General features: G+C 45.4%; 1 protein-coding gene across 1 annotated transcript in view; it reads right to left on the bottom strand.

Moving 5' to 3' along the window:
- LOC117501062 (peroxidasin homolog) overlaps nucleotides 1-23,322 on the bottom strand; it is a 187,364-nt gene that overhangs the window by 68,388 nt on the left and 95,654 nt on the right. Inside the window, exon 14 of the mRNA XM_034159863.1 lies at nucleotides 20,745-20,853. Within this exon, the coding sequence (XP_034015754.1) occupies nucleotides 20,745-20,853 (109 nt within the window). The remainder of the gene's footprint in view (nucleotides 1-20,744; nucleotides 20,854-23,322) is intronic.

Genomic DNA, 23,322 nt, shown 5'->3' with positions numbered 1-23,322 from the left:
TTTCTACAATCTCGCATTCTGAAAAGGTTAACACATTTAGCTGCGATTGCTGCTCTCACTTGTAGCCTCGCAACCCACTTTCGGTTGGAGCTACGTGCACTGCACACGTCCTCCAGAGGCTGTGAGACGCGGCTTCACCGTTTTGTCGTGAGTACACCTTCCTCGCCGGGTACGCGCCTTCGCGTTAACTACGTTTTCCACTCCTTGAAGTACTTCGTCTGCACTGCCGCCATTTTACTAAGTTCAACAGCTCCGCTGGCAGCTACTGTTGTCGTCGCTGTAAGTGACTTAGCACTTGGGCTGACTGCTTCAAGCTCCGTGCCTCGTGTTAAGACTTTGGCTGTGAGTGTTTCACGCTCCGTGCCTTGTATTAGCTTTTACGCTGAGTGCTTCCTGCTCCGTGCCTTGTATTAGCTTTTACGCTGGGAGTGCTTCAAGCTCCGTGCCTCGTGTTAAGACTGTGGCTGTGAGTGTTTCACGCTCCGTGCCTTGTATTAGCTTTTACGCTGTGAGTGCTTCCCGCTCCATGCCTTGTATTAGCTTTTATGCTGTGAGTGTTTCAAGCTCTGTGCCTCGTGTTAAGACTGTGTCTGTGTTTCATGCTCCGTGCCTTGTATTAACTTTTACGCTGTGAGTGTTTCATGCTCCGTGCCTTGTATTAGCTTTTATGCTGTGAGTGCTTCAAGCTCTGTGCCTTGTGTTAGCTTTTACTCTGGGAGTGCTTCAAGCTCCGTGCCTCGTGTTAGGACTGTGGCTGTGAGTGTTTCACACGCCGTGCCTTGTATTAGCTTTTACACTGTGAGTGCTTCAAGCTCCGTGCCTTGTATTAGCATTTATGCTGTGAGTGCTTCCCGCTCCGTGCCTTGTATTAGCTTTTACGCTGGGAGTGCTTCAAGCTCCATGCCTCGTGTTAGGACTGTGGCTGTGAGTGTTTCACGCTCCGTGCCTTGTATTAGCTTTTACGCTGGTGAGCGTTTCATGCTCTGTGGCCTTGTATTAGCTTTTACGCTGTGAGTGCTTCCTGCTCTGTGCCTTGTATTAGCTTTTAAGCTGGGGGTGCTTCAAGCTCCGTGCCTCGTGTTAGGACTGTGGCTTGTGAGTGTTTCACGCTCCGTGCCTTGTATTAGCTTTTACGCTGTGAGTGTTTCACGCTCTGTGCCTTGTATTAGCTTTTACGCTGTGAGTGTTTCACGCGCCGTGCCTCGTATTAGCTTTTACGCTGTGAGGCTTCCCGCTCCGTGCCTCGTATTAGCTTTTACGCTGTGAGCAATTCACGCTCCGTGCCTCGTGTTACGGCTGTGTCTGTGAGCGATCCATGCTCCGTTCCTCGTGTTACGGCTGTGTTTGTGAGTGATTCACGCTCCGTGCCTCGTGTTACGGCTGTGTCTGTGAGCGATTCATGCTCCGTGCCTCGTGTTACGGCTGTGACTGTGAGGGATTCACACGCCGTGCCTCGTGTTACGGCTTTGTCTGTGAGCGATTCACGCTCCGTGCCTTGTGTTATGGCTGTGTCTGCGAGCGATTCACGCTCCGTGCCTTGTGTTACTATTTACACAGAGTGTGAGTCACTCTTTGTCTTTCTATATGTAACCGTAAGGGCTTGTGTTAGCCATCTGCACACAGTTCACAATGTTGTCAGGGCCTGCATGGCTGTAGTACCTGTTTGGCTCCCTTGAGCCCAGATGACGGACATATGCTTTGCCCCTCATGTCTTGGGATCGGACACCTGAGGGAAGCCCTGACTGGTGATGCCTGCCTTAACTGTGCCAGTATGTCACTGCAGAGAAGTCTGCTAGACTCGCAGCATTGGAAAGTGGGATGCCTAGTGGGACTTTGGCCTCCAGTCCCAGAAAGGCACCAAAGCATCATAAACGCCCACATGCAGGGACCCCTTCTGCTAAGAAGGTTACTCATGACCATGCTTTGGCTGAAAGTTTGAAACGTTGACTTCTGAGTTTGCTCAGTTTAAGTCCTTGAGTTTGCTTAGATTAAGTCATTGCTTCTGAATCTACAGCCTAGGGACCCTGTAACAGTTCCTGTTGTCCCTAATGAGGCTGATCAGACCGATGTAGTTACTCAGCAGGAAGAAGATGCCATGTCTGTTGCTGCAACTGATTCCTTGTACATGACAAGTGATACAAACTGTGTGGAGGATCAGGATGAGAGGGTCTCTCTCCAAGCCATTCATTAGTGGGCTCTCCACCTCTGAGGCTGAGTCCTTGCCGCAAACCAGACCTGGACTATCCTTTGTCAAGTAAGCTGTTCAGTTGGCTTATCCAGGCTTGGGGTCGACAATCCCCCTGCGGAACCCACCGCTTCAAGTGCCTTTTCAAAGTCACTCAGAGACTTGAGTTCAATGTTCCAGTTCGCAACCATATATCGAGGAGCTCCACTGAGGTTGGGCAGACCCCAAATCATTGACCCATCTATCGCAGGACTGCAGAGCCCTTAGCTGTATGTGTGATTCGGCTCAGTATGGTCTGAACCGTATGCCTGCCATCGACAGCATTATTGCGAACCTGGTTGTGGCTCCGACTGATGTTGCTCGGCCGGATGCCCGCTGCCCACGACCTCAGTGTAGGGTCACTGATGACCTCCTCACCAAAAGCTATGACATTGCTGCTCGCATTGGTCGCCTAGGCAATTCACTGTCCCATTTAGCCCTTGTCCTCTCAAAGCATCATCAACCTCTGGATGATGCTCCTCAAGTCTTAGTGATGCCTCACTCCAAACCTTTGCTTATATGTCCAGGGATGCTTGGCAGACTGATGTCATCCCTTACCATCACTAGATGTCAGGAGTGGCTTGCGCAGTCCCATCTGTCCGAATCCTGCAGAGGTACACTCCGTTCACTGTCAGTTCTTCCAGGCCAAGTATTGGACCTGCAGCCCAACAAACTTTGGAGCGTGCTGTTGAGGCTAGTAAATCTCAAGCAACAGTTTGTTGACCTACACCAGACTTCCAAGCCTCAGCCTGTCAGACATGCTACAACTTTTCACCAGGAGACTGGTTCACAGTGTCGGCTTAAAGGACGCCTATTTCCATATGCCAGTGGCGCCTCGTCACGGTTAGTTTTCTCCGCTTTGCTTTTAAAGGGACAGGCATACCAGTTCAGGGTGCTTCCTTTCGGCCTCTCCCTCACCCCTCATACATTTACCAGATGTATGGCTGCAGCACTAGCCCCACTGCGAGCTCTCGGATTAAGAATCCTACCCTACCTAGACGATTGGCTTGTCTGCGCTCCGACTCAAGAGCAGGTGCACAACGACACAGCGCTTCTACTGAACCATGTATCTCAGTTAGGACTCACAGTGAATTGTGCAAAGAGTTCTCTTGTTCCCAGTCAACAAACAACCTTCATCGGCACTGCCATCAACTCCCTAACTATGACTGCATCGCCATCCCTGCAGAGAGTGGGCGATGTAATTCATCTCGTCTCACACGTTCAACAGGCTGTGACACTGTCTTTTGGTTTGCTGCTCCAGTTGATGGGCAAACTGACTGCAGTGTCGCTAGTGGTACCTTTGGGACTTCTGTTCTTGCATCCCCTACAGATTTGGATCAACAACCTAGGCTTTGATGTCACAGGCACAGGGGAGGATTTGGCACCCTCACTCAGAGCGCCTTCAATTGCATGTGAGGCCGTTGAAAGGCCGGACTCCTTGTTAGGTTCTTGTGACCAGTCTTTTGTTCAGACTATCCTTAACTCACGTACTGCTTCTACCAGGGCTTTGTATGACAACAGATGAAAGCAGTTTGTCCAGTGGTGTGAGAACCGAAAGTTAGACCCAGAGCATTTCCCTGTGCCTATTCTACTCAAATATTTACAAGAACTGTTGGAGAAAGGACTTTCTGTCACTACTTTAAGGATTTATGTTTGCTGCAATCTCTGCCCGGCACATCTACGTTGACGGCCGGTCAGTGGGTTCACATTCCTTAGTGTGTTGGTTTTTTTTGAAAGGTGCTCTACGTTTACAGCCTCCAAGGCTTGCACGCGTACCTTCATGGGACCTTCCACTAGTCCTGGAGGGTTTAAGCTTATCTCTTTTTCGAACCAGTTGAAAGTGCTGATCTTAGAGTGGGTGTCAGTGAAAACAGCCTTTCTACTTGCAGCTCCATGCCCTATCGGTTCACTGAGAACTGTTTGCGATGGAATTCTGACGGATCTGGGGTTACGCTGTGGCCTAATCCATCCTTTTTACCTAAGAGTATTTCCGCCTTTCATGTTAACCAGCCAATTTCCTTGCTGTGTATGCCCCGCATTCTGATCCAGGATTATCTGTCTCAGGTTCCCTGTGTCCTGTTCGAATGTTGAAGCAGTACATTGGTGCGACTGCTGGGATTCGGACAACAGATGCCCTGTATGTTGGTTACGGTGATCACAAAAAAGGGCTGTGGCTGTATCAAAGCAGCGACTTTCACATTGGGGTCGTGGATGCCATTTTACAAGTATACAAGACCAGGGGTCTTAAGCCTCCTAAAATTACGTGCCATTCCTCCAAAGGGATGTCCACCTCATGGGCTGCACTGAGAGGTGTTCCTTTGAGTGATATTTGTGCTGCTGCTATGTGGGCTTCATCCTGTACCTTCGCCTATTACAGACTGGATGTGACCACTCTCCTGCGGGACATTGGTGGTGTTGTCTGCCTCCACTCCCCACTGCTGATATTAGGTGAGGGTGACCTTGTTGGTATGAAGTAATCCAGGTGCTAAAGCACTGCCCTCTGGCGGTCAGGAGGAATGAACTAGAACGAGAGTTACGAATGTAACTACAGTTCTATGAATTCTTGGTGACCGCCAGAGTTGCTTGTCACTCAGAGTCTTGCGAATTCATTCTGAAAAGAAACAATCGCTGGGTTCGTCTGGTATATAAAGACAACCAGTAACGTCACCCAGGTCACATCCAATGGCGTGACTTTGTTGGTATATTCTCGACCTCTGTGCTGCACATGTAGTTATCCAGGTGCCCTCTGGCGGTCATCCGGAATTCATAGAACCATAGTTACATTCGTAACTCTCGTTCCAGATATTTGTAACGGTCTATTTTAAAAAAAGAAACAAAACAAATACAAACATTTTTTCAATCCCTGAACTTTGTAATAAAGGTTATGAACTCTGAAAGCAAGAATGGCGCTGTTCTTTGTTAACTCCATACCACGTAGTTCACCCACAAATAACCAGAGGTCAAGAAATTGAAAAATTAGTTCCTGAAGGTGGCCAATTGGGAAATCCAAAATGGTGACCATTGCAACCTTGGAAAAAATTAAAACATTGTTTTTGTTTTGTTTTTTTGGATTCCTCATTTCATAAGCTTTCTAAAAATGTATAGTTTTCCAATTCTCCAAAAAAGGTTGATGAACCTATGAATCATTCCATAAAGCCCCAGTCACACTGTGAAGGATCAAGGAAACAAATGATTTTATAACTTGTTCCTTTTTTTCTGACAAAAGTAATTTTCCAATCCGCAAAATGTGCAAAGTTTTGTGTGTGTTCAAAAATTCGAGCGGATATCAGGTGGAGAATTTTGCTGCTGGTTGGACTTTTTTGCCGTTTTGTCCCCTGCATGTCATTTATTTTTTTCTGAGGCTGCTGACGGTTCATTCTGCCACTCTGAATGGTCAAAAGTCATTGAGCGGAGAAAGGATCGACACAGGAAGTGCAGCTCTATGTCTGGAAGAAATAATCAAGCGCTCTCTCTCTCTCTCTCTCAGGCTATCTCAGCTAGGAGATGCAGCAGAGATGTTCTAGTGAGGAAACACTCTTTCTGAGTGCCAAACTCAGCATATGCAAACGCAGCATACACTCTGTAAATCTGGAAAAAATACTTCTGCTCAGTGCAGAACTCTGTGGAAATGTGATGTGTGATGATCCATTAGTGCCCCAACTGCACAGGAGAAGGACGTATTTGCCAAAGGACAAAATAATTAAATACATAACTAATCCTTTTATCTGTGTTGTTGCCTCACAGGATTCCCACCTGTGGTCTTTCGTTTGGAGTTTGCGTGTTCTCCCAGGGTCTGTGTGGGTTCCCTCCGGATGCTCAGGCTTCCTCCCACAGGCAAAGACATACAGGTTAGGTGGATTGGAAACTTTAAATTGTCTGTAGGTGTGTGCGGGTGTGAATGTGTTTGTTTGTCTATATGTGGCCCTGTGACAGACTGGCATCCTGTCCAGGGTGAACCCCACCTCAAGTCCTATGACTGCTGGGATAGGTTCCAGCCCCCAACCCTGTGACCTTTAACTGGAGTAAGCAGGTATAAAAATGGATGGATGGACTAATCCTTTTGTTCTATCTGCCAGAATGTGACTCGGCCTTAAGGAACTTGATTAACAGCGGCCTTCTTTTCAAATGAATGGGCCTGAGTGTGATTTGTACGCTTGTATATCTCACAACTTACCCATCAAAGAGATGTCTTCTGGTGGACTCGATGGCACTGTCCACATTACGGATGGCCTGCTCTATGGAGGAGCTGACAAACGTGTCACCCTCACGACTCACTGCAGGAACTGTTACCACATGGAGACAAGACAAAACAAGTTAAGCACTGTTTAAAAAAATGGTAAAAAATAAGACTCAGCTAGTCAGCCAGTGTTTATCAAAGTGATTACTTCCAGGAGGACAAGTGACCTTTCAAGGAGGCACACTTCATCCTCCCTCCTGAAGAGAATCACAGAATTGATTTTAATTGCAGGTATTTCAGGAACTGATTGTCCCGATGCCAAACCTCTGGATCAGGAGTGGAAATTGTAAAAGTTCATTGGAATTGAAGATATGGTTAATGTGAGTGATACCCTTTTCAGCCACGTGTTAAAGTTAAGTGATTTTTTATTATTTACAAAGTCCGGGTTATTCCACAGTGGAGTGAATTAGATGGGGCAAGAGTGGAATTAGTGATTTGGTGGAATTTCCACCAGGCTGTCAGGGTGGAGGCTATTGTGACCGCGTTGAAACATGATGGTGTTTAATGGACTTTGTAATAAAAGGAATGTCTGATATGTTTATGTCTTTGCACAGAGTTTGTTCCAAGTCTAGCCAGATGATATCAGATTGGGTAGGGTGTGTCCATTTATATATGTATTGTAGCTGGTTTGCCAGGGAGTATAATTGAAAGTTTGGTGCTTCTAGACCTCCTTGAAATTTATTTTTTTGCAGAGTAGTTTTATTCTTGGTGGTTTGTTTTTCCAATAGAAATGGGAAATGATTGAATCTAATTTTTTGAACCAGGTGGGTTTGGGATGGATTGGAATCATTGAAAATAAATAGTTTAATTTAGGTAATATATCATTTTTACAACTGCTATTCTGCCAATTATGGTAAGTGGTAAGTTATGCCAGCGGAGTAAGTCATCTTCTATTGTTGTCAGTAATGGTGTAAAGTTGAGAGCGCTCAGCTCTGACAGCCTGGAGGATATCTTCACTCCTAGATAAGTGATGTGATCTGTGCATAAGGGAATGGGTGACTGCTGGATTACCACATCCCGATAACTGTTAAGTGGGAGAATGGATGATTTATTCCAGTTTATTGCATAATCAGAGATTTGGGAAAATGACTGAATTGTTGTAATTACTTCTTGTAGAGAGATTTGTGGATTTTGAATGAAAAGTAAAATATCATCTGCATATAGATATTTTATGACTTTGGGTTGTTTCAATACCTTTGATGAGTGGGTTCTGATGGATTGCTGCTGCCAGGGGCTCAATAAAGATGTTAAATAATGATGGAGAGAGTGGACATCCCTGCCTAGTCCCCCTGTGCAATGTGAAACGTTGTGATGTTAGTCCATTAGTAGTGACTGTGGCTGATGGTGATGTGTAGAAAATCTTGATCCAATTCATAAATGAGTCCCCAAAGCCAAACCTTTGCAGCGTAGTGAGTAAAAAATTCCAGTTAACCCTGTCAAATGCCTTTTCAGCATCTAGGCTAACTATGAGTGTGTCTTTTTGTTGTACTGATGAGTAATGCATTAGGTTGTAAAATCTGCGGGTATTGCTGGATGATTGTCTTCCTTTGATAAAGCCTGTTTGGTCAGGGTGAATAATATATGGTATGACTTTTTCAATTCTGAGGGCTAGAGCTTTACTGATGATTTTGAGATCTACATTGAGTGAAATTGGGCGATAATTTGATGCCAGGGTGGGGTCTTTATTGGGTTTGGGGAGAAGTGATATAAGAGCTGTGTTCATGTGTGTTGGGAATTTGAGATTTTGTTTTATTTCGTCTATTGTTCTCATAAATAATGGAGATAAGATTGACCAAAAGTGTTTGTAGAACTCAGCAGGGAAGCCATCAGGTCCTGGTGCTTTATTGCTGGGCATTAAGTTAAGAGCGGAGTAAAGTTCTTTTTCTGAAACTGATAATTCTAATGCATTTGTTTGTTCTATGTTAAGCTTTGGTAAATGAATGTTGTTGAGAAATTGATTTATGTCTTCTTGACTTGGGTTCAAATCAGAGGAGTACAAATTTGTGTAATAGTCTTGGAATATTTTATTATTTCTTGTGGAGCACTGGTTGGCTCCCCTGCCGAGCTCATGATGGAATTTATTGTTGTTTTTTCTTTATTTCTTTTTATTTGGTTTGCTAGGTATTTGCCGGATTTATTGCTATGGTGGAATGATTCTTGTCTCAGTCTATGAATAAGGAATAGATTTTGTTTGTTAATTATTTCATTTAGCAAAAGTTTATTTTTTCTGAGTTCTCGGTGTATAATTTCAGTTGGTTTTGTTGCATTAATTTTCTCCAATTCTTTAATTTTCATTTCTAGCTGTGTTTGTTTTTCCTTTTCTACTTTCTTTTTATAGGCAGAGAATGATATTATTTTACCTCGCAGAACGGCTTTCCAAGTTTCCCAGAGTATTGTTGGTGAAGACTTTGGGGAGTCATTTATTTCAAGGAAGGATGTCCACTCTCTCTTAAAGTAACTGTCGAACTCTGAGTCCTGTAAAAGAGATGTGTTAAAACGCCATCTGCTAGAGCATTTCTGAAAAGCAGGCAAGTTCCAAGTGAATGTTACAGGGGAGTGGTCACTGATGGTGATTGGATATATTTGAGATTCGGAAATATTGGGTATGATTGAGTTGCTTGTTAAAATAAATCAATACAGAGTAAGATTGGTGAACTGATGAAAAAAATGTATATTCACGGGCATTTGGGTGTTGAAGCCTCCAACCATCACCAAGACCAAAATCACTCATGAACTGCTGTATGGTTAGTAGAATGCCAAGGTTTATTTGAGGTTTTTGATCTGTCTATTGATGGGTTAATGACTGTATTGAAGTCACCTCCTACAATTACTGGGCAGTGAGAATAATTAGAAATAGATGAAAAAATTATGAAAGAAGGAAGGATCATCGGAATTCGGACCATAAATGTTGACAATTGTGATTGGGTTATTGTTAATGGAAATGTTGATGATAATAAAACGCCCTTCTGGATCTGTAATTGTTGTGTTAAGACTAAAATGAATTTTTTATTTAGTAGGATACATACTCCTCTTTGTTTTGAATTATATGGAGAAGAAAAGGAATTGGTAAATTGTGAGTTTTTTAAACTATGTTGATTTGAATGGGTGAGGTGTGTTTCTTGTAAGAGACAGATGTCTGCATGAATGCTGTATAAATAATTTAGAACTTTAATTTTCTTTGCCAGAGCCAACCCCCCGAATGTTCCATGTTACAAATTTAAGTGCATAATTTGTTATTTTTATGGTAATCTGGAATGCTATGTGTGTGTGAATGCAAGCGTGTGTGTAAGAGTGAGACTGTGATGTATGTGCACGTGTGGTTTGGAGCGCAATAAATGTTGAGAAGGGGAGAAAAGGGAGAAAAAAAATGGAGACATCCACAGACATACAACAACAAAAATAACATAACAAACAAGCGAAACGACATAAGCGAGCAATGAGATACGTGCATGGTATACAGTGTGATAAGCGCGGTGCAAATAGATTTAGCTTCTGGGTAGAAAGAGTACGAAAGAAAACACAGGTGGTAATGTATTGTTAGTAAAGCCAGGGTGTAATGTTTTTGTCTCTAAACAGTTGTCCATCAATGTACAATTTGTCAACTGTGATGACTGCTTTTTTACCTTGCTTCATCATGTCCTTGCGTATGGGAAATAACTGCTTGCGTCTGCGAATGATCTCTTGCGGGTATTGGTCATTAAGTCCGTAATGGGTCCCTTTCAGCTGTCTGCCTTGCCTTTGGACTAATTCTTTTGTTTGAAATGTTCAAACTTCACGATAATGGGCCGGGGTCGGGTGGAGTTGGGGAGCTTGCGTCCTAAACGGTGCACACGGTGGAAAGTGATGTTGTTGACAGTATCTAGTGGGAGTTTGAGTTTTTAATCATGAAGTCTTTTACCAGTTTTTCGGGGTCGTCGATGTGTGGGTCCTGAATGCCCGAAAATCAAGTTGTCCCTCATACTGCGTGCTTGTAGATCCAGGACAGTTTCATTCATAGTTTTATTTTCGGTCGTGAGAGTGGCGAGCTGGTTAAACAGTGGAGAGTTGGTTTGTGAGCGAGGTGACGGTGTTTTGTAGTGATGCATTTTCCTTAGTGAGAGATTCGATTTGATGTTGACTGTATTCTAAACTGCGGCGAAGTTCTTGAACTCTTTATGCAGGAGTTCAATCAGCGCGACTCGAGTCCAGAGAAGATAATCACTCCTTTATAGATAGTAAAAGGTTCGTCATTTCTGGGCTGTCCATGGTTTAGCAGGAGAACACTGAGGTGAAGATCAGATAATGATGAAGCGGATTCTACCGTGCGTGGTTTTTTAGCCTTTTGAGTACGTCCCATGATGCAGAGTTTGTTGAAATATTCGTCAATGTAATCCTCCAGGTGCTCTAGTCCTGTATTGTAATCCAGATTGTGTAAAATGGCACAGAATCGGATGAAAAGAAGAGAATAAGAACTTGATGGGAGAAAAAAAGTTTGTTGCTGTTTAGCTAGCAGCAGCGCGCCGCTCGTTGTTTAGCTAGCAGCAGTGCTGTTTCATTTCAGCGCCGAAACACCTCGTTTCTGCTTCAAACTGCACTCCAGTAATCATCTATCTCAACTCATCTCGGCCGCTTGTACTCGTGATCTCGTTCTTTCGGTCATGAGCCAAATCTCATGACCATAGGTGAGGATCGGAACGTAGATCGATCGGCAAATCGAGAGCTTTGTCCCCCTACTCAGCTCTCTCTTCACCACGACGGTCCGATACAGCGACCGCATCACTGCAGACGCTGCACCGATCCGTCTATCGATCTCACGCTCCATCCGTCCCTCACTCATGAACAAGACCCCGAGATACTTAAACTCCTCCACTTGAGGCAAGGACACTCCACCGACCTGAAGAGGGCAAAGCACCTTTTTCCGGTCGAGAACCATGGCCTCGGATTTGGAGGTACTGATTTTCATCCCAGACACTTCACACTCGGCTGCAAACCGCCCCAGTGCACGCTGAAGGTCCTGATTTGACGAAGCCAACAGAACCACATCGTCCGCAAACAGCAGAGACGAGATTCTGTGGTTCCCAAACCAGACCCCCTCTACACCCTGGCTGCGCCTAGAAATTCTGTCCATAAAAATAATGAACAGAACCGGTGACAAAGGGCAGCCCTGGCGCGGCCAACGGCACTGGAAACAGGTTTGACTTACTACCGGCAATGCAAACCAAGCTCCTGCTGCGGTCGTACAGGGACCGGATAGCCCTTAGCAAAGGACCCCAGACCCCGTACTCCCGGAGCACTCCCCACAGGGTGCCCCGAGGGACACAGTCGAACGCCTTCTCCAGATCCACAAAACACATGTGGACTGGTTGGGCAAACTCCCATGAACCCTCGAGCACCCGATGGAGTGTGTAGAGCTGGTCCAGTGTGCCGCGAACAGGACGAAAACCACACTGCTCCTCCTGAATCCGAGGTTCGACCATCGGTCGAATTCTCCTCTCCAGTACTCTGGAATAGACCTTACCGAGGAGGCTGAGGAGTGTGATCCCCCTATAGTTGGAACACACCCTCCGGTCCCAGTCCAACATCTGCACACCACTCGGGTTCAGATCGGGCAGGCCGTGCTTCCCGATCACCCCCTCCAGGTCTCACTGTCGCTGCCCACGTGGGCGTTGAAATCCCCCAGGAGAACAATGGAGTCCCCAGTCAGAGCGCTATCTAGCACCCCTCCCAGGGACTCCAGGAAGGTCGGGTACTCTGCACTGCTGCTCGGCCCGTAGGCCGAGACAACGGTGAGAGACCTGTCCCCGACCGAAGGCGTAGGGACGCGACCTCTCGTTCACCGGAGTGAAACTCAAACACTTGGCGACTGAGCTGGGGAGCAATAAGCAATGCGACCCCAGCTCTCCGCCTCTCCCCGTGGGCGACGCCAGAAAAATGAAGCATCCAGACCCTCTCAGGAGTTTGGGTACCACGAGCCCAAGCTGTGCGTGGAGGTGAAGCCGACTATCTCTAGTCGGATCTTCTCAACTCCCGCACAAGCTCCGGCTCCTTCCCCCCTAGCAAGGTGACATTCCCAGTCCCAACAGCCAGGGGCTGTGAGCATGGACCAGGCAGCCGGGCACCCGCCCTCGACCGCCACCCAATCTCTCTGCACCCGACCCCCATGGCCCCCTCTGCAGGTGGTGAACCCACAGGAGGGTCGGGCCCACGTCACTCTTTCGGGCTGAGACGGCCGGGCACCATGGGCTAAGGCCCGACCACCAGGCGCTCGCGCAGTGAGCCCCAACCCCAGGCCTGGCTCCAGGTGGGATCCTGGCTCCGCCATACCGGGTGATGTCTCAGTCCTTGATCTTTTACCGGTCATGGAGGTTCTGAACTGCCCTTAGTCTGACCGTCACCTAGGACCTGTTTCCCTTGGGAGACCCCTACAGGGAGCACAAAGCTCCCGACAACATAGCTCCTAGGATCATCCGGGTATGCAAACTCCCCCACCACGATAAGGTGGCAGCTAGAGGGGGAGCTATCAAAAACAAAAAGGGACATATATCAGTACAAATACAATTTCTAGTTAATTTGCAGTCTTTGGTTCCTACATATATGTCATTACCTTGGCAAGCTGACACACAATCTATACTAGCTTTTTAAGTTTTAAGAGAAAAATTTATCTTGCACAACAGTATATACATATAATAGGAGACTATGAATGTAAACTTCTACTTTTACCTTTTTGAGTTTGTAATCTTTGCATATCATGTATGAGTGCAGAAAATACTCTTTGTATTAAATGTATTGTATATAAAAAAAATTAAAATTTATTGGTATTAAAAAAATTAACACGTTTTTCAACTTCTGTGTTTAGAATGCTTGATTGATAACCTCCGGAATGTGAGATACCTAAAATGTGATGTTAGGAATTAATTTTATGCTAACAATGTGTTCTATCAATTGATGTAGTCAGAAACTAATTTTATCATTTCAGGTGCTAAAATGTTCTTTTAAGGACAAAAGATATGTGAAAAATTGTAAAAGTTGTAAAATTTCAGAATGACCTTGACCTTTATCAATGACCTTGACCTCTAATCACCAAAATAACCATATAAATCGATTCTGCGTACTGGAAAAGGTAGGAAAGGGACATCTTATTTGCTGAAATAAGCAGAAAATGACTGGTTTATGAGAAATTTCAAATTTCCCGCTCACCCAGATTTGGTCCTGAAATGCTCACCTATAGGATCAAAAGTGTCAATTCCAGAAATATAAGGAAATATGCACAGAATGAACAGTGGTTTTTGAAGGTCCACTGGCACCCCATATGAGGAATCACACTGAGTTTTTCTATCTACTCGTCAAGAATTGAGAATGGATATGTCAAAGTTGGCCATTTTTACTATATTTTTAATGTAACACAATCTGAGACTATTTTGACATCAACTTTTGAGCTGACCAAAATTCAAGTAAATTTGCCTGAACTAACTTCGCCATTCCTAATCAATCTACTTGAAGGGTATATGGTGAAAATTTCATCAAAATCGGAGTCGGTCATTCAGCCACCTCCACATGATTTTCTCTGAGACAACCGTTAAGAGAAAACCTTTGAACAGCAGGTTTTTAATACAATAATATGGAATACTAAGAAATCAGGTAATGTTCCTTGTGTAATTTTGTTAAAGTTTTTGGACAAGTATACATTTTTAGAAAGCTTATGAAATGAGGAATCCAAAAAACAATGTTCTATTTCATTCCTCCTGACCGCCAGAGGGCGGTGCTTTAGCACCTGGATAACTACATGTGCGCAGCACAGAGGTCGAGAATATATACCAACAAAGTCACGCCATTGGATGTGACCTGGGTGACGTCACTGGTTGTCTTTATATACCAGACGAACCCAGCGATTGTTTCTTTTCTACAATCTCGCATTCTGAAAAGGTTAACACATTTAGCTGCGATTGCTGCTCTCACTTGTAGCCTCGCAACCCACTTTCGGTTGGAGCTACGTGCACTGCACACGTCCTCCAGAGGCTGTGAGACGCGGCTTCACCGTTTTGTCGTGAGTACACCTTCCTCGCCGGGTACGCGCCTTCGCGTTAACTACGTTTTCCACTCCTTGAAGTACTTCGTCTGCACTGCCGCCATTTTACTAAGTTCAACAGCTCCGCTGGCAGCTACTGTTGTCGTCGCTGTAAGTGACTTAGCACTTGGGCTGAGTGCTTCAAGCTCCGTGCCTCGTGTTAAGACTTTGGCTGTGAGTGTTTCACGCTTCGTGCCTTGTATTAGCTTTTACGCTGAGTGCTTCCTGCTCCATGCCTTGTATTAGCTTTTACGCTGGGAGTGCTTCAAGCTCCGTGCCTCGTGTTAAGACTGTGGCTGTGAGTGTTTCACGCTCCGTGCCTTGTATTAGCTTTTACGCTGTGAGTGCTTCCCGCTCCATGCCTTGTATTAGCTTTTATGCTGTGAGTGTTTCAAGCTCTGTGCCTCGTGTTAAGACTGTGTCTGTGTTTCATGCTCCGTGCCTTGTATTAACTTTTACGCTGTGAGTGTTTCATGCTCCGTGCCTTGTATTAGCTTTTATGCTGTGAGTGCTTCAAGCTCTGTGCCTTGTGTTAGCTTTTACTCTGGGAGTGCTTCAAGCTCCGTGCCTCGTGTTAGGACTGTGGCTGTGAGTGTTTCACACGCCGTGCCTTGTATTAGCTTTTACACTGTGAGTGCTTCAAGCTCCGTGCCTTGTATTAGCATTTATGCTGTGAGTGCTTCCCGCTCCGTGCCTTGTATTAGCTTTTACGCTGGGAGTGCTTCAAGCTCCATGCCTCGTGTTAGGACTGTGGCTGTGAGTGTTTCACGCTCCGTGCCTTGTATTAGCTTTTACGCTGTGAGCGTTTCATGCTCTGTGCCTTGTATTAGCTTTTACGCTGTGAGTGCTTCCTGCTCTGTGCCTTGTATTAGCTTTTAAGCTGGGGGTGCTTCAAGCTCCGTGCCTCGTGTTAGGACTGTGGCTGTGAGTGTTTCACGCTCCGTGCCTTGTATTAGCTTTTACGCTGTGAGTGTTTCACGCTCTGTGCCTTGTATTAGCTTTTACGCTGTGAGTGTTTCACGCGCCGTGCCTCGTATTAGCTTTTACGCTGTGAGTGCTTCCCGCTCCGTGCCTCGTATTAGCTTTTACGCTGTGAGCAATTCACGCTCCGTGCCTCGTGTTACGGCTGTGTCTGTGAGCGATCCATGCTCCGTTCCTCGTGTTACGGCTGTGTTTGTGAGTGATTCACGCTCCGTGCCTCGTGTTACGGCTGTGTCTGTGAGCGATTCATGCTCCGTGCCTCGTGTTACGGCTGTGACTGTGAGGGATTCACACGCCGTGCCTCGTGTTACGGCTTTGTCTGTGAGCGATTCACGCTCCGTGCCTTGTGTTATGGCTGTGTCTGCGAGCGATTCACGCTCCGTGCCTTGTGTTACTATTTACACAGAGTGTGAGTCACTCTTTGTCTTTCTATATGTAACCGTAAGGGCTTGTGTTAGCCATCTGCACACAGTTCACAATGTTGTCAGGGCCTGCATGGCTGTAGTACCTGTTTGGCTCCCTTGAGCCCAGATGACGGACATATGCTTTGCCCCTCATGTCTTGGGATCGGACACCTGAGGGAAGCCCTGACTGGTGATGCCTGCCTTAACTGTGCCAGTATGTCACTGCAGAGAAGTCTGCTAGACTCGCGGCATTGGAAAGTGGGATGCCTAGTGGGACTTTGGCCTCCAGTCCCAGAAAGGCACCAAAGCATCATAAACGCCCACATGCAGGGACCCCTTCTGCTAAGAAGGTTACTCATGACCATGCTTTGGCTGAAAAGTTTGAAACGTTGACTTCTGAGTTTGCTCAGTTTAAGTCCTTGAGTTTGCTTAGATTAAGTCATTGCTTCTGAATCTACAGCCTAGGGACCCTGTAACAGTTCCTGTTGTCCCTAATGAGGCTGATCAGACCGATGTAGTTACTCAGCAGGAAGAAGATGCCATGTCTGTTGCTGCAACTGATTCCTTGTACATGACAAGTGATACAAACTGTGTGGAGGATCAGGATGAGAGGGGTCTCTCTCCAAGCCATTCATTAGTGGGCTCTCACACCTCTGAGGCTGAGTCCTTGCCGCAAACCAGACCTGGACTATCCTTTGTCAAGTAAGCTGTTCAGTTGGCTTTATCCAGGCTTGGGGTCGACAATCCCCCTGCGGAACCCACCGCTTCAAGTGCCTTTTTCAAAGTCACTCAGAGACTTGAGTTCAATGTTCCAGTTTCGCAACCATATATCGAGGAGCTCCACTGATGTTGGGCAGACCCCAAATCATTGACCCATCTATCGCAGGACTGCAGAGCCCTTAGCTGTATGTGTGATTCGGCTCAGTATGGTCTGAACCGTATGCCTGCCATCGACAGCATTATTGCGAACCTGGTTGTGGCTCCGACTGATGTTGCTCGGCCGGATGCCCGCTGCCCACGACCTCAGTGTAGGGTCACTGATGACCTCCTCACCAAAAGCTATGACATTGCTGCTCGCATTGGTCGCCTAGGCAATTCACTGTCCCATTTAGCCCTTGTCCTCTCAAAGCATCATCAACCTCTGGATGATGCTCCTCAAAGTCTTAGTGATGCCTCACTCCAAACCTTTGCTTATATGTCCAGGGAGCTTGGCAGACTGATGTCATCCCTTACCATCACTAGATGTCAGGAGTGGCTTGCGCAGTCCCATCTGTCCGAATCCTGCAGAGGTACACTCCGTTCACTGTCAGTTCTTCCAGGCCAAGTATTGGACCTGCAGCCCAACAAACTTTGGAGCGTGCTGTTGAGGCTAGTAAATCTCAGCAACAGTTTGTTGACCTACACCAGACTTCCAAGCCTCAGCCTGTCAGACATGCTACAACTTTTCACCAGGAGACTGGTTCACAAGTGTCGGCTTAAAGGACGCCTATTTCCATATGCCAGTGGCGCCTCGTCACGGTTAGTTTCTCCGCTTTGCTTTTAAAGGGACAGGCATACCAGTTCAGGGTGCTTCCTTTCGGCCTCTCCCTCACCCCTCATACATTTACCAGATGTATGGCTGCAGCACTAGCCCCACTGCGAGCTCTCGGATTAAGAATCCTACCCTACCTAGACGATTGGCTTGTCTGCGCTCCGACTCAAGAGCAGGTGCACAACGACACAGCGCTTCTACTGAACCATGTATCTCAGTTAGGACTCACAGTGAATGTGCAAAGAGTTCTCTTGTTCCCAGTCAACAAACAACCTTCATCGGCACTGCCATCAACTCCCTAACTATGACTGCATCGCCATCCCTGCAGAGAGTGGGCGATGTAATTCATCTCGTCTCACACGTTCAACAGGCTGTGACACTGTCTTTTGGTTTGCTGCTCCAGTTGATGGGCAAACTGACTGCAGTGTCGCTAGTGGTACCTTTGGGACTTCTGTTCTTGCATCCCCTACAGATTTGGATCAACAACCTAGGCTTTGATGTCACAGGCACAGGGGAGGATTTGGCACCCTCACTCAGAGCGCCTTCAATTGCATGTGAGGCCGTTGAAAGGCCGGACTCCTTGTTAGGTTCTTGTGACCAGTCTTTTGTTCAGACTATCCTTAACTCACGTACTGCTTCTACCAGGGCTTTGTATGACAACAGATGAAAGCAGTTTGTCCAGTGGTGTGAGAACCGAAAGTTAGACCCAGAGCATTTCCCTGTGCCTATTCTACTCAAATATTTACAAGAACTGTTGGAGAAAGGACTTTCTGTCACTACTTTAAGGATTTATGTTGCTGCAATCTCTGCCCGGCACATCTACGTTGACGGCCGGTCAGTGGGTTCACATTCCTTAGTGTGTTGTTTTTTTTTGAAAGGTGCTCTACGTTTACAGCCTCCAAGGCTTGCACGCGTACCTTCATGGGACCTTCCACTAGTCCTGGAGGGTTTAAGCTTATCTCTTTTCGAACCAGTTGAAAGTGCTGATCTTAAGTGGGTGTCAGTGAAAACAGCCTTTCTACTTGCAGCTCCATGCCCTATCGGTCACTGAGAACTGTTTGCGATGGAATTCTGACGGATCTGGGGTTACGCTGTGGCCTAATCCATCCTTTTTACCTAAGAGTATTTCCGCCTTTCATGTTAACCAGCCAATTTCCTTGGCTGTGTATGCCCCGCATTCTGATCCAGGATTATCTGTCTCAGGTTCCCTGTGTCCTGTTCGAATGCTGAAGCAGTACATTGGTGCGACTGCTGGGATTCGGACAACAGATGCCCTGTATGTTGGTTACGGTGATCACAAAAAAGGCTGTGCTGTATCAAAGCAGCGACTTTCACATTGGGTCGTGGATGCCATTTTACAAGTATACAAGACCAGGGGTCTTAAGCCTCCTAAAATTACGTGCCATTCCTCCAAAGGGATGTCCACCTCATGGGCTGCACTGAGAGGTGTTCCTTTGAGTGATATTTGTGCTGCTGCTATGTGGGCTTCATCCTGTACCTTCGCCTATTACAGACTGGATGTGACCACTCCTCCTGCGGTGACATTGGTGGTGTTGTCTGCCTCCACTCCCCACTGCTGATATTAGGTGAGGGTGACCTTGTTGGTATGAAGTAATCCAGGTGCTAAAGCACTGCCCTCTGGCGGTCAGGAGGAATGAACTAGAACGAGAGTTACGAATGTAACTACAGTTCTATGAATTCTTGGTGACCGCCAGAGTTGCTTGTCACTCAGAGTCTTGCGAATTCATTCTGAAAAGAAACAATCGCTGGGTTCGTCTGGTATATAAAGACAACCAGTAACGTCACCCAGGTCACATCCAATGGCGTGACTTTGTTGGTATATATTCTCGACCTCTGTGCTGCACACATGTAGTTATCCAGGTGCCCTCTGGCGGTCATCCGGAATTCATAGAACCATAGTTACATTCGTAACTCTCGTTCCAGATATTTGTAACGGTCTATTATTTAAAAAAAGAAACAAAACAAATACAAACATTTTTTTCAATCCCTGAACTTTGTAATAAAGGTTATGAACTCTGAAAGCAAGAATGGCGCTGTTCTTTGTTAACTCCATACCACGTAGTTCACCCACAAATAACCAGAGGTCAAGAAATTGAAAAATTAGTTCCTGAAGGTGGCCAATTGGGAAATCCAAAATGGTGACCATTGCAACCTTGGAAAAAATTAAAACATTGTTTTTGTTTTGTTTTTTTTGGATTCCTCATTTCATAAGCTTTCTAAAAATGTATAGTTTTCCAATTCTCCAAAAAAGGTTGATGAACCTATGAATCATTCCATAAAGCCCCAGTCACACTGTGAAGGATCAAGGAAACAAATGATTTTATAACTTGTTCCTTTTTTTCTGACAAAAGTAATTTTCCAATCCGCAAAATGTGCAAAGTTTTGTGTGTGTTCAAAAATTCGAGCGGATATCAGGTGGAGAATTTTGCTGCTGGTTGGACTTTTTTGCCGTTTTGTCCCCTGCATGTCATTTATTTTTTTCTGAGGCTGCTGACGGTTCATTCTGCCACTCTGAATGGTCAAAAGTCATTGAGCGGAGAAAGGATCGACACAGGAAGTGCAGCTCTATGTCTGGAAGAAATAATCAAGCGCTCTCTCTCTCTCTCTCTCTCAGGCTATCTCAGCTAGGAGATGCAGCAGAGATGTTCTAGTGAGGAAACACTCTTTCTGAGTGCCAAACTCAGCATATGCAAACGCAGCATACACTCTGTAAATCTGGAAAAAATACTTCTGCTCAGTGCAGAACTCTGTGGAAATGTGATGTGTGATGATCCATTAGTGCCCCAACTGCACAGGAGAAGGACGTATTTGCCAAAGGACAAAATAATTAAATACATAACTAATCCTTTTTATCTGTGTTGCCTCACAGGATTCCCACCTGTGGTCTTTCTGTTTGGAGTTTGCGTGTTCTCCCAGGGTCTGTGTGGGTTCCCTCCGGATGCTCAGGCTTCCTCCCACAGGCAAAGACATACAGGTTAGGTGGATTGGAAACTTTAAATTGTCTGTAGGTGTGTGTGCGGGTGTGAATGTGTTTGTTTGTCTATATGTGGCCCTGTGACAGACTGGCATCCTGTCCAGGGTGAACCCCACCTCAAGTCCTATGACTGCTGGGATAGGTTCCAGCCCCCAACCCTGTGACCTTTAACTGGAGTAAGCAGGTATAAAAATGGATGGATGGACTAATCCTTTTGTTCTATCTGCCAGAATGTGACTCGGCCTTAAGGAACTTGATTAACAGCGGCCTTCTTTTCAAATGAATGGGCCTGAGTGTGATTTGTACGCTTGTATATCTCACAACTTACCCATCAAAGAGATGTCTTCTGGTGGACTCGATGGCACTGTCCACATTACGGATGGCCTGCTCTATGGAGGAGCTGACAAACGTGTCACCCTCACGACTCACTGCAGGAACTGTTACCACATGGAGACAAGACAAAACAAGTTAAGCACTGTTTAAAAAAATGGTAAAAAATAAGACTCAGCTAGTCAGCCAGTGTTTATCAAAGTGATTACTTCCAGGAGGACAAGTGACCTTTCAAGGAGGCACACTTCATCCTCCCTCCTGAAGAGGAAGCACACATACGCCTGGCACACTCGTTCTTTCTTCTGAGTGTGCCATTAAAAACCTCGAGATTGCAAAGCTGCACAGTGTCCAACAAAAACCGAGTCCAGTGATGGTTCACCAGCAGAGTGCTGCAATGTGACCCGAGGAATCTCAGCAGGAAACACCAACACACACTGAAGAGCTAACAGGAATCTGATAGCACAGCAGCAAAGCCAGAACAAACCGACAGAAACGGTCTGACAAAAATGTAAAAGTAGACCTGACCAACACCACAGCAAGAAAAACAAACTGCACAAAACATTAACCTCTGTCCTGATACTTGTCCAAATGTTCAACACTCGGCGAAACCAACAAGAAATCTGATGTCAAAATTGTCAAAAAAACAAAACAAAAAAACAAACAAACAAACAACAACAACAAAAAAACAGCAACATTCATTTCTTCATTTTCTATACCCGTTGACTCCAATCAAGGGTCACTGGCACAGGAAGGGGTGGAGCCTATCCCAGCAGCCACAGGGCATGAGGTGGCAAAACAAAACAAACTAGAGCACCGCGCTTATATACAAGCTCTATAGAGTGCCATCCTCCGCCAACACTAGTTTCCAATTCCACAAATTTTTACCTTGGAAAACATCTTCAACATCAAAGTCCAGTCAGAAGTGGCTTTTCATAAGCTAAATTACATGGGATCAAATGAGTATGTATTTAGTTCATGCACTTAAATCAAAGTTTTTTTGTTGTTGTGTTGTCAAATTTTTTTTTTCAACTTTTTCGGGTTCTGAATTGTTTTTCATATAATTTTCACAGAACATTGGTTATCTCTGCTATGCACAATTTGTCACTGCTTTTTGGCACTTGGTGAAAGCTAGACAACTAGGCATAAAATTGGAACCGCCATACAATTTTGGTGGTGTAGGTAAATCCATAACAGAAAAATGAAAGTGAGTGAGGCACTTTTTAATTGAGTTATAACACAAAATATACACCAAATGGACTTCCATCCATCCATCTTCTACCGCTTAGTCCAATTAAGGGTCGCAGGGGGCTGGAGCCTATACCAGCAGTCATAGAGCATGAGGCGGGGTACACCCAAGACAGGACGCCAGTCTGTCGCAGGGCCACAAACAGACAAACAAACCCAGACACACCCACACACACACCTACAGACAATTTCAAAGACTCCAGTCCACCTAACCTGCATGTCTTTGGATGTGGGAGGAAACCGGAGCACCCAGAGGAAACCCACGCAAACACGGGGAGAACATGAAAACTCCACACAGAAAGGCCACGGGAATTGAACCCACAACCTTCTCGCTGTGAGGCAACAGTGCTAACCACTAATCCACCGTGCTGCACCAAATGGACTTTTCAATGTTAAATTTAAATGTCCACAAAATCCACAATCCAGATCATATCCAGATAAAATTTTGTCAGGTGATAGTGAGTGCACTGTCTGCACCTCACTTTCAAATATGAGTGATTGGGGCATGTTTTATTAAGATATAATGTAAAATATACATTAAATGGGGTTTTCAATGTTAAATTTAAATGCTCACAAAATCTGTAATCTGGATCAGGTCCGGATCAAACTTTGTCCATAAAGGATAACATCGACATAACGCTCTGAAATATGAAAGATGTTTGATCTTTTTTGACAGATTTATCAATTTTTGAAAATTTGTTTAATGTTAAGGGATAGGAATTTTTCCAATTTTCCAAGATTTTTTCTGACTTTGCCCATGACAATTAAATCGTTTTTTGCCTATTATGAATTATCTGTAAAAAATGTCTTAATTACTTATGAAAACTTGTGGGTTACAGACAGACAAACAAACAGGGGTGAAAATATAACCTCCGCCAACAAAACAATCAAAAAAGGTTTCACGTGCGGTTTTCATCCGTGGCTATTTGCAATGTATGCAACCCCACCTAAACTTTTGATGTGTATTTAGAGGGAAACAATTAATATGAAGTGTGAAATTAGTGAGACAGATATAGAGGATATGCACTGACATCATCAAACCACACACACCCTGAGGCGGTATACCTTCATGCTGGATGGGAAACAGTTGGAAAAAATCAGTTGTTTACAGCAGCCGGACATTCCAAAATTCCACAACCTAAGAGCAAAATCCTTTTATGTGGCGAAGTCAGCGAAGGATAGGTATATGACAAACGGACCCAAATTTTTCGTGGATGTATTCAAAGTTTGCGTGTTCTCCCCATGTCTGTGTGGGTTCCCTCTGGGTGCTGCAGCTTCCTCCCACATCCAAAGACACGCAGGTTAGGTGGATTGGAAACTTTAAATTGTCC

The sequence above is a fragment of the Thalassophryne amazonica genome, chromosome 19 (assembly GCF_902500255.1).
Source record: "Thalassophryne amazonica chromosome 19, fThaAma1.1, whole genome shotgun sequence".
In the NCBI taxonomy this organism is placed as follows: Eukaryota; Metazoa; Chordata; class Actinopteri; order Batrachoidiformes; family Batrachoididae; genus Thalassophryne; species Thalassophryne amazonica.
Note: the sequence above shows the minus strand (reverse complement) of the source record. Positions and strands in the feature narration are given on the sequence as shown.